The sequence below is a fragment of the Poromitra crassiceps genome, assembly GCF_964638095.1.
Source record: "Poromitra crassiceps genome assembly, chromosome: 5".
In the NCBI taxonomy this organism is placed as follows: Eukaryota; Metazoa; Chordata; class Actinopteri; order Beryciformes; family Melamphaidae; genus Poromitra; species Poromitra crassiceps.
The window spans coordinates 10551119-10568330 of record NC_139642.1 but is presented as its reverse complement, the minus strand read 5'-3'; the positions used below and the strand labels follow the sequence as shown (position 1 = coordinate 10568330).

The 17212-nt window shown below is 45.8% G+C and overlaps 1 protein-coding gene across 1 annotated transcript in view; it reads right to left on the bottom strand.

Moving 5' to 3' along the window:
• LOC310776300 (puratrophin-1-like) overlaps nucleotides 1-12355 on the bottom strand; it is a gene marked incomplete at its 5' end in the record, with an annotated part of 33349 nt that extends 20994 nt beyond the window's left edge. Inside the window, 5 exons of the mRNA XM_083636503.1 lie at nucleotides 299-523; nucleotides 4293-4370; nucleotides 5123-5372; nucleotides 8450-8633; nucleotides 12226-12355. Of these exons, the coding sequence (XP_083492629.1) occupies nucleotides 299-523; nucleotides 4293-4370; nucleotides 5123-5372; nucleotides 8450-8633; nucleotides 12226-12355 (867 nt within the window). The remainder of the gene's footprint in view (nucleotides 1-298; nucleotides 524-4292; nucleotides 4371-5122; nucleotides 5373-8449; nucleotides 8634-12225) is intronic.
• Nucleotides 12356-17212: the final 4857 nt, after the last annotated feature.

Here is a 17212-nt window from a genome sequence, read left to right as displayed (position 1 = left end):
GAAATGCTATAACAGAAGTGGAGTATTGGCCAGAATGACATGAACATTTGGACACTTATTCAGCGGGTATCTTGCATGTTGCGTTCAGGTGCACTGTGTAAAAAAAAAAAAAAAATTTTTTTTTTTTTTGCAATTCCATGGCGGGCCACACAGGTGGCGCCCGCGGGCCGCATCCGGCCCGCGGGCCGTAGTTTGCCCATGTATGCTATAGGTAGTTGAATGTACTGTATACATAGGCTTGTATGTGAACAGTGACAAGTCAAATGCAAATGTAAACACCATCATCATCATCACTCACGTCACAGTCGCGGATGGCGTCCATGGCCAGCAGGTCGTTGCCGTGGCGCAGCTGGAACTTGACCATGTGGGCGGCGGCCTGCAGCGCCGTTAGCTCCGCCTCCTGGGCCACGTCCACCTCCTTGGTGAGGTCGGTCAGCAGCAGAGCGTATTTACTCATCCTCTGGACCGGCTTCAGCAGGTAGGAGGACAGATCCATCTTATTTCCCAACTCTGCCTGCTTCCTCTGGAGGAGAGAGGAGAGAGGAAGAGAGGAGAGAGGAGAGCAGAGAGGAGGAGGAGGAGAGAGGAGAGGAGGACGAGAGGAGAGGAGGAGAGAGGATAGGAGGAGAGAGGAGGAGGAGAGAGGAGGAGAGAGGAGAGGAGGAGAGAGGAGGAGGAGAGAGGAGGAGAGAGGAGGAGAGAGGAGAGAGAGCAGAGAGGAGGAGGAGAGAGGAGAGAAGGAGAGAGGGGAGGAGGAGAGAGGAGAGCAGAGAGGAGAGGAGGAGAGAGGGGAGAAAAGGAGAAGACTGTCACTGGGTGAAGAAGGCTCAGTGGCGGTCGACTTTGGCTATATCCACACCAGAGGAGGTTTTTCCAGTGAGCATAGGAGGATGGTCCTCCTCTATTAGATTGGGGATTTTATATAAAAAAAAATATTATATATATATATATATATATTTTTTTTTTTCATTTTTCATTTTTCATTTTTCATTTTTCATTTTTCATTTTTCATTTTTTTTTATAATAAAATATCAATCAAATGTGTTTTTTCTTATGTGCAGACGCTCATTTTTTCATTCATTATATTCTTATATGCTTAAAATGCTTCAACAACAGTGACCTGAACTGACGGAAAGGAGAGCTCCATGCAGAGAGTCACTCTGGCCCTGGTCCCAGCCATTAGTAGGCAGATAAAAAAACATTCGCCCTGTGGGCGTTTATTTATTTGGTAATTTATCTAATGAAAAATATGATTGGTTGAAAAACATTTGCAATTCACAGAGAACACGTGAGAGTGATGTGTTTTCCAACCAATAAGATTGAGCTGGAAGTGAGCACGCCCTTACCCTGGTTAAACCAGGTGAAATCTAATTGGTTGTTGGTTGGATAGATTGCTGACATTGATTGACATTTGTATTGTCCACTGTCTGGTCTCTCAAGCTGAATCAAAGTAGGAAGTGAAATCCAGTGCCTGTGATGACCTGACAGGAAGGATTTACGACTTTTACTGAGACAGTAGCAGCATATTATATTTACCCCTTATTTTTATTTACTTTTTTATCAATCAGTAAGTGTTCACAAGCCAGACAGTCGTTGTATTGGATTACACCCAAAACGAGTTTCGAGTTGCGGGAGCCTCAGCCTTGCGGTGCGCTGCGCGGTACTGGGCTTTTTGCAATGTCAGAAAACTGGAATATTTGCAACGTCTCGACTGCAGCGTTTCCACTACGGACAGCATGGATATTCAAGTAAGTCAATTGATTTCAAGTTATCCGAGCCTTCTATTAAATTCGGCGTGGAAATGGTTCACCGAGCAGCGCTATTTTTGTCGTATTGAAGTTTCATCCTGTAATTTTTTATAATAAAACCCGCGAACCTTAAATTCACACATTTTTTAACTGAATTTGGCCTGTAAATCGATAGCTGACAGCGAGCTCAATTTTAAAGCTTGAGTGGTGATCTTTATATCATATGAAAGTAGAAGAAATAAGGAATCGATTGGGATGAAGCATGTCAACCTAGGATGTCGGGAAGGGGGGGTAAATAACGCTCCAAAGTTGATGAATTGGAATGTAACTAGAGTAGTGCAGCACTGTGCACGGGAAGACACACTCTCGTTCCAGATGCAATTACGTGTAATTTAACGCTATTTGACAACAGTTTCGGCCATAGACTTTGTCAAGTATCATACAAACAGTGCAAGACAGCCATTATAAAGACAGGTTGGCTGATTGAATGGACAACACCTGTCTTGGGAAAGCACACCTGAGTGTGAGACATCATAGGATCAGTCATGCAGTAATAGGCTACATTTTCGGTACTGGCGCAGATTAATCAAAACATTGATGTCACAGGTAGGCTGTATACCATAATATATCATGAATCTATGTGAATAAATAGATTTATATAAATAGTAATCACAGCCTAATGCATAGAGATAAATCCTGAAAACTTCTCGCAACAGTTCTAGCCTAAGCCAGTGGTTTTCAAAGTGGGGTCCCCAGCAAAAAGGGGGGATAATCTATTTTCACTATAATTCCATGCCATCCATAAGTAACACAATCTAAGATAGTGTAGAAGTGAGTAACTAGGCTAATTATAACCATAACAGCACAAATAATTGACAAAAATCTCGAAATAAATATACAGTATTTACTCTGAGAAATGAAATAATGAGAAAAGGAACAATTATTGATGGTTAAAACTGAATAATGACATCACAACAGTCTAATCCTAATGCTAATTTAAAATGAGATTTGGGCGTTTTAACACATTGACTGCCAGCCGTTTTTTTTTTGCTGTAGGTAGCTTCTGCCAGGCCGTTTTTTGAGGATTCTGGCTCATTTTAAAAGAGCCGAGGATTCTTTTCTGCTTGGAGTTTGTGAACACAAAGTTCACAAAAGTACTAATAGAATGTGTGCTTTCTCTGTCTAAAAGAGTTAGTTTGTAGAGTTAGTAGTTATGTAGATATTAGCCGTTGAGTACAGCATGGTTTCAGCTGTCTGAGAGTGAAAGCTGAGATAATCGCAGTTTTGTGAAATTCAATCAAACAGGCAGAACAGTCACTTTAACCATTTATTTTTGGCATCAGTGAGAGATCAGACATCCAAACAATATAGTTCCGAACGCCCTCTCCTTCAACTCCTCCCTCCGTGGGCGGGTCTAGTGGCTTTCAGCCTGCGTTTGTCACAAGCGAGTGCTCTGCTGCTGCTGCTGCTGCTGCGAGTTCACAGCCTCCCTCCCTGGCAGCGAGTTTGAGCAGCCTCCCTCCCTGGCAGCGAGTGTGGATAGGGCTCACTCGTCTCTTGGGTTTGAGAGCCCCGATGAAGCCCCGTGCGACTCTAGGCTTTGTGCTGCCCACCCAGTCCATTTCTGGAACCCCCCACCGCAGCAGCGCGAAAGCGTCCCCGCCTACAGTATGAGAATGAGGCTCGTTCGTTTCTGGGTTTTCGGAATGCGTGCGATTCTGGCCTTTCTGCGGGCGTTTCAAAGTGTGTTTAACCCATAATATATTATGCAAATTTGCAATCCCCCGTGTGCTGCTGCTGGCGCGGCCCGAGAGCGGCGAGTCTGGTGACTGATGACTGTAAAATCGGCAAGCCATTTCCTTGAGAATGGAGGAAGCAGCCGCGGGAGGCGGCTGCTTTTGGTTGACTTTCTCTCTGTCGGGAGGGCACCGTCGCCACCTAGCTGGTCGGTAAAATAGATTATACACATTCAATACTTCCAATATCTCCATAGGAGACGCGGGGGGCATTGATCCACGTAGCACCGTAAAAAATATATATTTTTTTTTTTGACGACTCAACTCGTCGTTGGCAGTGAACAGCTGGATTGTGTTTGACGACTCAACTCGTTGTTGGCAGTGAACGTGTTAAGCAAAAGAGAAAAAAAAAAACGCCCAAATTTTTTTCGACGGCGACCGCTACCTCCCCTGTTACCAATCTCACCAGCCACCACTGATCCACACTAATACGTTTTCGTTTTAAAACACATAACTTTCTCTTTCCATTCTCAAACCCCTTAAATGAAGACTTTTGAAAATGCTGCCATTGCTGTTCTTCGTCTGTAGTTTTTTCTGCAACTGACCAATCAAACACAGAGTAGACAATCTGCTTCCTGTTTACACCGGCACGTGCCTGCCCAGTGTATGTGAATGGTCATGTGATGTATGGACGGAGATCGTTTCTGAAACACTCGTTTGGACGGAGATCGTTTTAGTTTTAAAATGAAATGGCTACAACACAGCAGAGGTTAAAGGTCACCGTGTGTGCGTGTGAGTGTGTCCTAACCCTGAAGAAGTTGTTCCCGTGGCTGGCCAGCAGGGCGTCAGACTTGCTGTACAGCGCGTACAGTCCAAACTGCTCCTGCTGCTCCAACACAAAACAACATTTCATCACATTCGACATTCAGCCACACAAACATTGCCTAAAGTGTCATAAGGCTGTATGGCCACACCATGGCGCTGTGGGCTTCAAGGTATTTCTGGTTGTATGAGTCTGGACAGACATGCATGTAGACTAAAATGCCCACATTGATAAATGTGAATATTTTCTGGTTTCTTTTGTCTTCTATTCACGTTATGTAGCCCCGCCCACTTGACCCAGTTGTGTTATGACTTCCTGCTCAAAACACCGTCTGTTTTACCTGCTCACTAGTACTGTACTGTCACAGGAAGTGTTCTGTTTTACTGCTCACTAGTACTGTACTGTCACAGGAAGTGTCAACACAATAGGAAGTAACTGGTTGACCCCTGTGTTGGAACATAAGGTGAATATGACAGTGAACTGATTAACTTTGGGTTGTGGACTGTTGGTCAGGACATAAGAAGACATTTTAGAACATCATCCTGGCTTTTGGGGGGAAAATGATCTACATTTTTCACCATTTTGTGATATTTTACAGACCAAACGACTAATCGATTAATCAAGAAAATAATTGACGGAAAGAAAATTATCATTAGTTGCAGACCTAGTTGTGTGTGCGTGTGCGTGTGTATGTGTGTGTGTATGTGTGTGTGTGTGTGTGTGTGTGTGTGTGTGTGTGTGTGTGTGTGTGTGTGTGTGTGTGAGTGTGTATGTGTGTGTGTGTGTGTGTGTGCGTGCGCGTGTGTGCCTCCTACGTGTCTCAGGAAGCAGTGCGGGGCTCTGAGCGGGTGCTTCCAGCAGGCCTCCAGCTCTCGCAGGAAGAACTGGCTGTGGAAGTCCAGCAGCTTCTCCAGGTTGCCGAACACGACGGAGCGTTTGCCCCTCAGGTCCTGCGGCAGGTCGGCCCGCTCCATCTCGGGGAAGTAGTGGTGGATGATGTAACGCAGCGAGCGCACGTACTCCCGCTCCGTGGTCACCATCTCCTCCACGATGTGACGCAGCTTACTGTGGCGACATCACACACAGTGTTACAGGTTACACATGATGTGACGCAGCTTACTGTGAGGACATCACACACAGGTGCTACACACGATGTGATGCAGCTTACTGTGAGGACATCACACACAGGTGTTACAGGTTACACATGATGTGACGCAGCTTACTGTGGCGACATCACACACAGTGTTACAGGTTACACACGATGTGACACAGCTTACTGTGGGGACATCACACACAGCACAGGTGTTACAGGTTACACACGATGTGACACAGCTTACTGTGAGGACATCACACACAGGTGTTACAGGTTACACACGATGTGACACAGCTTACTGTGAGGACATCACACACAGGTGTTACAGGTTACACACGATGTGACGCAGCTTACTGTGAGGACATCACACACAGGTGTTACAGGTTACACACGATGTGACACAGCTTACTGTGAGGACATCACACACAGGTGTTACAGGTTACACATGATGTGATGCAGCTTACTGTGAGGACATCACACACAGGTGCTACAGGTTACACATGATGTGACACAGCTTACTGTGAGGACATCACACACAGGTGTTACAGGTTACACACGATGTGACACAGCTTACTGTGGGGACATCACACACAGGTGTTACAGGTTACACACGATGTGATGCAGCTTACTGTGGGGACATCACACACAGCACAGGTGTTACAGGTTACACACGATGTGATGCAGCTTACTGTGAGGACATCACACACAGGTGTTACAGGTTACACACGATGTGACACAGCTTACTGTGGGGACATCACACACAGGTGTTACAGGTTACACACGATGTGATGCAGCTTACTGTGAGGACATCACACACAGGTGTTACAGGTTACACACGATGTGACGCAGCTTACTGTGAGGACATCACACACAGCACAGGTGTTACAGGTTACACACGATGTGACACAGCTTACTGTGAGGACATCACACACAGGTGTTACAGGTTACACACGATGTGATGCAGCTTACTGTGAGGACATCACACACAGGTGTTACAGGTTACACACGATGTGACACAGCTTACTGTGGGGACATCACACACAGGTGTTACAGGTTACACACGATGTGATGCAGCTTACTGTGAGGACATCACACACAGGTGTTACAGGTTACACACGATGTGATGCAGCTTACTGTGGGGACATCACACACAGCACAGGTGTTACAGGTTACACACGATGTGATGCAGCTTACTGTGAGGACATCACACACAGGTGTTACAGGTTACACACGATGTGACACAGCTTACTGTGGGGACATCACACACAGGTGTTACAAGTTACACACGATGTGATGCAGCTTACTGTGAGGAGATCACACACAGGTGTTACAGGTTACACACGATGTGACGCAGCTTACTGTGGGGACATCACACACAGCACAGGTGTTACAGGTTACACACGATGTGACACAGCTTACTGTGAGGACATCACACACAGGTGTTACAGGTTACACATGATGTGATGCAGCTTACTGTGAGGACATCACACACAGGTGCTACATGTTACACATGATGTGACACAGCTTACTGTGAGGACATCACACACAGGTGTTACAGGTTACACACAATGTGACACAGCTTACTGTGGGGACATCACACACAGGTGTTACAGGTTACACACGATGTGATGCAGCTTACTGTGGGGACATCACACACAGGTGTTACAGGTTACACACGATGTGATGCAGCTTACTGTGAGGACATCAAACACAGGTGTTACAGGTTACACACGATGTGATGCAGCTTACTGTGAGGACATCACACACAGGTGTTACAGGTTACACACGATGTGACGCAGCTTACTGTGGGGACATCACACACAGGTGTTACAGGTTACACACGATGTGATGCAGCTTACTGTGAGGACATCACACACAGGTGTTACAGGTTACACACGATGTGACGCAGCTTACTGTGAGGACATCACACACAGCACAGGTGTTACAGGTTACACACGATGTGACACAGCTTACTGTGAGGACATCACACACAGGTGTTACAGGTTACACACGATGTGATGCAGCTTACTGTGAGGACATCACACACAGGTGTTACAGGTTACACACGATGTGACACAGCTTACTGTGGGGACATCACACACAGGTGTTACAGGTTACACACGATGTGATGCAGCTTACTGTGAGGACATCACACACAGGTGTTACAGGTTACACACGATGTGATGCAGCTTACTGTGGGGACATCACACACAGCACAGGTGTTACAGGTTACACACGATGTGACGCAGCTTACTGTGAGGACATCGCACACAGGTGTTACAGGTTACACATGATGTGATGCAGCTTACTGTGAGGACATCACACACAGGTGTTACAGGTTACACATGATGTGATGCAGCTTACTGTGAGGACATCACACACAGGTGTTACAGGTTACACACGATGTGACACAGCTTACTGTGAGGACATCACACACAGGTGTTACAGGTTACACACGATGTGATGCAGCTTACTGTGAGGACATCACACACAGGTGTTACAGGTTACACACGATGTGATGCAGCTTACTGTGAGGACATCACACACAGGTGTTACAGGTTACACATGATGTGACGCAGCTTACTGTGAGGACATCACACACAGGTGTTACAGGTTACACACGATGTGACGCAGCTTACTGTGGGGACATCACACACAGGTGTTACAGGTTACAAAATAAAAGTTAAATATACTGGACACACAATAAGTCACTCAGTAGACCGCAAACCAACAACACTCAACAGTTATCCCACCTGCAGCATGTTTGTTTATCATTTGTCTTCTAAGTTTTGTTTGATTTGACCACACCACTAACTCGTTCTCTAGCCCACTATCTCCTTTCCTAACCCACCATCTCCGTGACTAGCCCTCTATCCGCTCCCTAGCCCCTATCACCTTCCATACTATCTCCTTCCCTAGTCCACTATCTCCTTCACACTAGCCCGCTATCTCCTTCCCTAGCTCAGTGTGTCAGTTCGCTCTCCTGTCAATCATTAAACAGGCACCCAGGTGACTCCGCCCACCCCCTTCCCCCCAGCCCATCACCCACCTTCCCCTGGGTCGGGGTTCTGCCACGGGGCCACCGGGGGTCCTGGGGGTGGCAGGGGTGCGCGGGCCCTGTCCGGCCCAGCTGTGTTCGGCCGTCCGGGGGCAGAGCGTGCGGTCGGCCGCCTCGGTGCTGCTGACCTCCAGGCCGCGGATGAAGACGCTGGTGTTGCCGCGAAGTTTGCAGTCTAGAAATCAATTAAATTGAGAAGTGAAGTGAAAGGAGCCATGTGTTTGGAGAGTAATTTAGTGTTGGAGGTTTGTGCTGGCTGAATGCCTTCTAGTTGGACGAGGTTCTAGACCAGAGCTTCACCACCAGGGTTCTTGGAGGACAGAGAGTGACTGTCAGCTCCTCACTGGCTGCAGCAGCAAGACAGTGTTAGGCCCAGACTGTCTGCGCCCACATGGTGAAGGAGCGTACTGCAGCCTACTGCATGTTATTCTGGGTGTTTGTGGTGTGAAGGACTGTGAGTTCACTTAGAGAGACTACCTATCACCTAGCTTCCTAACTCGATAGTTGATTAATTAGGTATCTCATTTTCATATCGGTGACTGAAAAATAACTAATTTCAGACGTCCTCGTGCTTGAAGGTACAGTAGCATCACACACGACAGGTCGCACTGGTGCTGTTTTCATTGAATAGACAGACTTTTCTGACCAAACTTGATCAAGTTGATTCCCAAATATTCTTCAAATATGGAAGAATATGTTATTGTATCCGCTGTCACAGAAGGCTTTTTGAAAATGGAATGATAACAAGCAAATGAAAAGCAATTTAACAAGCATGAATCCGCCATTGCTGCAGCCAGTCCCAGTTATCATGTTGTCACAATGTAATTTGTGACAGCCATCGGTTATTGTCGTAGACATTGTGACATCATCATCAATGATGATGTCATCAGTGATGATGTTACGGACATTAACTCATTGAGTGCCAGCCACTTTTGGAGAACGGACGCTCCCAGTGCCAGAGTTTCAGAGCGTTTTCAGTGATTTCTCGAGGCCCACAGAATATTGTGTGATATTACTGTAATGTAAACACCGAACACGCAAAAAGAACAAGGAGACTCTATTGTATCATCAGCAAAAAAAAGTTTATTGATACCATTTTCCGTTCTTTAGTTATCAGCTGGAGAAGATAGGTCAAAAACAGCAAAAACATGCATTTCTATCTAGAAGCTGAGATATTCAGCCTTTTGTGAAATGCAGCATTTCAAGCACATTCACTGACTTTTCTGATGTAGTGACCTGGTGTAGTTCTGTGGAGCCTGCGTGCCCCACCCCCCTCTCCCCCACTCAGCTGCAAACTCCTCCCCACACGCACCCAGTCTATTTTCTTTTTGCGGGCGGTGCGGCTCACAGCGCGACAGCTCACAGCGCGACAAGGAAATGCCAAACGGGACTGCAGGTGAAAGGGGTTTTGCCCTTCGGGGTCGGGTGCTGCCTTTCTGGTGGGTAATCGTGTGGAGAAACTATATGCAGACAGACAGACAGAGGCGGATTGATTGATTGATTGCTGTTGGCAGGCACCGTCAAGCAGCAGCCAGAGCAATCTACATGGCTCTGGGCTGCAGCATGAGCGGTTTCGCTTTGATCACGGCTTTTTCAGGATGTATTCCTGACATTTCTGTAATCTGGAGAGCACTGTCGCCACCTAAGGGTTCTGTAAAATAGGTTAGACACATTCATTAGCTCCCATATTGTAAGACGCGATGTAAGAGGCTTAGATCGACATCCCCCCGTCAAAAAACGCAATTGACGACTTTAGTCGTCAATGGCACTCTACGTCACTAAATGAATTGACGACTAAAGTCGTCATTGGCACTCAATGAGTTAAAAAGGCTAAAAAACAAAAACAAAAAACCAATCTGTCTAAAATAAATAAAATAACTTTAAACTGGCTATGAATTAACAATACTCAAAATATTTACATGTATGTTCCAGAACCAGCCATGAACCAGTTTTTGAGAGAAATTTTGAAACTGCTCAATGTGTCAATCAGCTTCAGGCTGTCCGGAAGGCTGTTCCACAGCAGCCCGGCTGAGTATTTGAAAGAGTTTTTGTTCATACAACTCTTAAATTTAGTGGGGACAACGTTGTGGGAGCTCGGTGGAGTAGTTATGGACATCGCTTACTTTGATGAAATAATTTTGGCGATATTTGGGGACCAAGTTATGCAAGATCTTATGGACCAGGCACAGCTTAACACTTTGAGTGCCACGGCCCTTGGGCAAAAGGTGCTGTACTGTGCCACATAGGCCGCAATGCATTTTAAAACAGTCATATAATTTCTTTAATAATTACTATGTAAACACTGAACACGCACAAATAACGATGAGACTCTCTTCTATCACCTGCAAAAAAAAGTTTATTGATCCCATTTTCCGTTCTTTAGTTATGAGCCGGAGAAGATAGCTTGATTTAGCCAAAAACAGCAATTTTTTTCTTGAAGCTGAGATAATGAGCCTTTTGTGAAATTAAACATTTCAAGCACATCATTGACTCTGAAGCTAATATTTTCTGATATAATGACACCTCAAAAATAATTTCCTTCAATAAAAGAGTGAAAACAAAGGAATTTTGTTTGGCCAAATAATATGTTTTAGGTCGGGTTCACACCAGAAAGTCCGGGTCCTTGGTTCGGGCCAGAGAAGATGATGATACATTGTTTCGTTTTTCAGCTGGTTCAGTTTGCGTTCACAAGGCCAAAATCCACTAGTCCTGCCCACACGAACCAAAGTCACGTGGGCAGAAATCTCGTTCTGTTATTGGCCATACAATTTGGCGGGGCAAAAGTAAACAAACCCTCCCACTAGTCATCTGGGAACCTACAGTCAATGGTCTAGCGTTGCTGCTGTCATCTCATCTCATCGCCATCGGCATCATGGAGCATAATCGGCGGGTTATTTTGCTGTTGCTGTTGATCTGGCAGGCATATCAACAGTCTTTAGCGGAACGAGAACATGAACGTCTGATCAGAATGCGGGCATTCAATAATTTAATGACGTATGCATATCGTGGGAGACGCTCTGCTATCAGACGCGCTCATCAGAGAAGACGGCTGGCTGTAATGCAATCTTACCACGACTTGTTTGCATTGATCTTACAAAGGGGACCAGTGAGGTACGTTCACATTCACAAACATGCATAAATCACAACGTTGGCCAAAGCAAATAGCTGAAGGCGAAAGTGTTATCATAAAAGCATCTCCATGGGCTATTTCCATGAATGAATGAATGAATGAATACATAGGCTACTGTAGAGGCTACTCATAAAAAAGGTTGCCACCCTTCTTTCATCAATAAATAAGCCTATAAAATACAATTATGAAATATTATAGGCTATAACATAATAGCCTAATTACTGGATGTATACATTGGCAATAAAATGTAGGCTACATACCGATTTTTTTTCATTTTTGTATACAAAGTTGCATAAATTGTAGCCACCCTAGCCATCTGTACTAGTATTTTGTAGTTGGTCAAATCAGCTGATCAGGCGGGCTGCAGGTCTATCATCAACCAGATGTTAGGAGAGTAGCCTGTGCTGCGCTATTTACATTTTATTCTGTTAATATTTATATTATAATGTATTTTTTTTCCCCTGCCACAGGAGCCAGTGGGTTGAACCCAGAACCTCACAGTGGTGGCAGGAGGTGAGTGGGACCTGGGCTGACAGTCAATGGTTGCTAAACTTCCGCATGAGAAGGGGCACCTTCATGCACCTTTGTGACCTCCTGCGGCCTAGTCTCACGAGGAATAACACACACTACCGCCAACCTGTCCCTGTTGAGCTGCGGGTTGCCCTTACTGTGTGGAGGCTGGCCACCAACTTGGAGTTCAGGTCCCTCTCCCACCTATTCGGAGTAGGAAAATCTACTGCCTGCATGATCACCCAAGAAGTAGTCATGGCCATAAACAACACCATGAGCAAGACGCACATTAAACCTCCATCTGCAGCTGAGCTGAGAGCCATCATGCAAGCCTTCCGGGACAGATGGCACTTCCCACAAGTTGCTGGAGCAATTGATGGGACTCACATTGGGATCCAGGCTCCGAGCGATACCCCTACCGACTATTACAACCGCAAAGGGTTCTTCTCTGTGCTGCTGCAAGGTGTGGTGGATCACCGGATGATGTTTTGGGACATCAACATAGGCTACTCAGGCAAAGTCCATGATGCAAGAGTGTTCTCCAACTCCTCACTCTACCGCCGCGGCCAAGCTGGAACCCTGTTCCCTGGATGGACAGAGACATTCGAGGGGGTGGATGTGCCTCTACTCATCCTGGGGGATTCTGCATATCCTCTCCTCCCATGGCTCATGAAGCCCTTTCCCGAGGGAAGAGGTGTTACACCAGAACAAGTACAGTTCAACCACCGGCTCAGTCAGGCGAGGATGACAGTGGAGAGAGCATTTGGAAGGCTCAAGGGTAGATGGAGGTGTCTACTCAAAAGAAATGACACCCACATCACCTTCATCAGCAGGCTGATAATGGCCTGTTGTGTGCTTCACAATTTTTGTGAACTCCATAATGAACATTATGATGAAGAGGCTTTTGGAAGGGTTAGGGAGGCTGGCCAGGGCAGAGGAGAGGACGATGCTGCAGCACAGCAGAATCAGCCTGGCACTGGGCGTGACATTAGAGATGCCCTCTGTGCCTATTTTGCCAGAGTTTAGCATCAGGGTTGGACAGTGCCTTGGTGAATAAGCAAGCCAAGCCAGCAGGCAGAATGTCCTGTGTTGGAGAATTACACCAAAAAAGACAACAGTATTGTAAACATTGTACAATGTTGAAATATGTCACGTCCACAAGCACAATGACAGCTAATGCAGGAGGTTTAATTGGTTGATCAACTTGTTGCATCCATCTACAGAAGTAAAACCTGCATTTTGTATTTTTATATATTCTATATTCCATCAAGCAATTTTGTAATATAATGGTGTATCGATGCATTGATTGTTAGCATGACCAATTAATCGATTAAGGAAATTGATCAAAATCGGCATCCCTAGGTCAGGTGTTAATTTCCTCAACGCACTAAATAAGTGTTAACACTTTTTCATGTTATCCCTTGGAGTTTGTTCATCGTCCAAAATAAAATCAATCAATCACTATGCAGCTGCATTTTTGTTAAACATTCATGTTTATTTTGTAACTTCAAAAATGTCTCGAGAGCAAAAACTATGTAATTGCTACAGTATAACAACTACTGAGGTAGCAAAATAGGTAGCAATGACACAGCATGCTATTGTTTTGAGCCTTTGAGGTATAGAACAACACATTGCTGAACAACTGCGTTTATATTTTCTCCTTACCCATTTCTTCAGGGGAACAACACTGACTCCAGTGTAGAATGCATACGTTGAAAAAAGTAAAATAATTAAATTGAAAGTACTTTCAGCTTTGAGGTAGGAAAGGCATAACATTTCAATATACTGTATGCATGTATTACATGTGTACCTGAGAATAAACAATGGGTAATCACAATAACAATGTGTGCAAACAGGCTTTTCAACATAATAAAGTAAAATAAGTGCTACATAAGTGCAAACTTGGGTGTGGTGCATTTGACCCTGTGCTCACACAGAGATGCTCACAAGTCATTTTTGGAAGTCCAAGTCAAGTCTCAAGTCTTTGGTCACAAGTCCAAGTCGTCTCAAGTCTCTTGCGTATGAGCATCTGCTGCAAACTAAAAATTCCTTATCGAATACAGTGGCAGCGATGATTCATCTCCCACCTGCACACAAACACACAACAGACAGACAGACAGACAGACAGACACACACACACACACACACACACACACACACACACACACACACACACACACACACACACAGATAGATTACATTTGTAGACATTTCCCTGAATGTTAAAGCACCAAAAAAATATAAAAATAAAATTAAGAAAAATAGATTTCTTCTTCACAAGTCCCAAACCGTCAAGTCCAAGTCAAGTCTCAAGTCTTTGAGGACACGTCTCAAGTCACTGTGTGGGTGCGACTCAAGTCCAAGTCCCCATCTCTGGCTCACATAAAGGAGATTCTTGCGCCATCATTCTCTTCCTCGAGGCATATGGTCAGAGGTATGGGCTGTGTAGACTCTTGGGTCCCCGATGGAGTTGACATGGCTGGAGGAGTCGACACTGATGGAGTTGGTCTGGCTGGAGGAGTAGGAGGCATGGCTGGAGTAGTGGTCATGGTGGAAGGGGTGGGCATGGCTGAAGGAGTGGGCATGAATAGTCGGGTGGCTCTGAAAGGTGGTGTGTGCATGGCTGATTGAGTGGGCAGGTGGGACATGGATTGTGGTGGCAGCAGGGGCATGGAGTATGCTGTCTGAGGTTGCATTGACATCCAATTGGGCGGAGGTGGATGTGATGTTTGGCTCGCCATGGCATTGACCACAGTTCCAATAAGATGCATGAACATTCTATTACTTTCTTGTTTTTCCTCCTGTAAGGCCCTGAATCTTCGCTCTTCAGCTTCTTGCTGTACCCGTAGATACGTCTCAAAGGCAGCAGCCTCCTTCCGCTGGTGGCTCTGCTCAGCTTCCATCATGGCAGTCAGTTGTTTGTTTTGCTCAGCCATGTACTCTCTCATTCTGGTGTCCACAGCGGTCTTTGCCTTCTTCTTTCTGGACGCAGCCCCAGGAATAGCCCATCTCTTTCCTGGCTGCTGAGACTGGGCTGTGCTCTGGCTGTGCTCTGGCTGTCCACTGTCGCCTGCATCAGTGTCACCTGTTGACAGACAGACAGTATGTTATTGGCATGGCCTATGACAGTGATTTATTGATATATATATATATATATATATATATATATATGTGTGTGTGTGTGTGTGTGTATATATCACCCCCCCCCCCACACACACACACAAACAGGCTATTTGCCCTCAAAGCATGTGGGTAAAGCATTTCAATTGTATGTATTTCATAAATGAGCAACTTACCATTGTTGTTGCTTTCCTCTGCATCAGCCGAGGCGGAGGCACTGCGGTCAACATGATCTGGGACAGGAGATGTAGACGACGTTGATGGCGTGTTGGAGGCTGAGCCATCACTACTCTCCTCACAATATGACTCAACACAATCTACTGGGTTCACAATGGGTCTTGTGCTAAGGATTTTATCGATGTCGTCATACCACTCAAATGTGTCCTTCACGTCTGAAGAGCCACCACTTTTACGCAACCCGTCGCGCACTTTGATATATAGTTGACGCAGTTTTTTTACTTTTACATGACACTGGTCGACCGTTCGGTTGTATCCATTCTCCTTCATTTTGTCGCTGAATATTTGGTACACCTCGGCCTTCTTGTGCACCTTCTCCATTAATTGGGAAATACTCTGTTCACCCCATATATTCAGAAGGCATCTGACTTCCTCCCGACTCCAAGTTTGTCCCCTGCCACTCGTCATGTTTGTCTGTTTGTGATGTCGCGCTGCTAGCTAACTGCTGCTACAGCTAGCAAGCAGCTTCTTCTTCCGCGGGAGCAAGTTCCAAAACAGGAAATAACCAAAAAAATCAACACAAAAAATCACGTGCTTCCTCTGACTAGTACGGGTGGAGTTCACACCAGAAATGGGCCGCTCCAGAGTTCGCTTGAGAGCGGACCGAGACCGACCTCTCACAGGCGAACCAGAGCGCGGGTTTTAGTCCGCACCAGAGTTCGAGTAGGAGCGTTCACACCGACCCTATGGACCGTACTAAAGGGGAAAGGTCCGATAGACCGGACTAAACAAGGCTGGTGTGAACCCGACCTTAGCTGCAACCAGCAGCGCTGGCCCCTGCGTGCGCAGACCCTACACCTTCATGCTGGTCTTGATTTACTGCTGGTGGGCATCAGATAGCCTATTCTAGCTTGTTTGCTCTCTGTGCATCGAGCCTGCTGCAGTGCCTGGGTCTGTTGTATGCTGTAGTGTCCTGCGTGCCGCTCCTCCCCCCCCCCCCCCCGTTGTGGGAGGAGTGTCTCTCTGCTCTGCTCTGCTCTGCTGTGAGTGCGTTTGCTCTGCGTGTGCTCAGCACTGAAAAGTCTGCTCCATCCAGCTTTTTTACAGCCGCGTTCCAGTTGAGAATAATAACTCCACGGCTGATCATGCGAATGGGCTGTTGCAGCGGACACGGAGGTGCTCAATTGTGACAGCAGATTGGCTGCTGCAGGGGCACAGCTAACGTTATGCTTCAATGAAGCAGCTGCATACGGACGGATGCGATGCGATTTCCTTTTCCCCAACGACTTCTTCTGTGTGTTTAACTCCACTTTCTCTCATCTGGAGTGCGCTGTCGCCACCTAAGGGTTCTGTAAAATAGGTTAGACACATTCAATAGCTCTCATATTGTAAGAGGCGATGTAAGAAGCATAGATCGACACCCCCCCCCCCCCCCCCGTCAAAAAAACCATTTCGAGTTATTGACGCCATTTGGCGTCGCTGGCAGCCTACGGTAAATTTCTAATGACGCCATATGGCGTCGCTGGCACTCAATGTGTTAATTTGATTCACTCTTTCCTCCACTCTGAGCCACCTAAGGCTGGAAAAGTGGCCATTTTCTATGGTGGCGAATTGCATTCACTTGAAAAGAAAATATTTGCCCTGTTTTTCTGAATTAATGAGATACATTTTCACAAAATAATTATTTTCAGCTCTGTTTTTCTGAATTAACGAGATAATATTTAAAAGAATAAATTCAGTCCTGTTTTTCTGAATTAACGAGTTAAGTAAAAAAACAAAAAAAGGCTATCTCAAAATCACAAGAGAAGGCTCTCGAG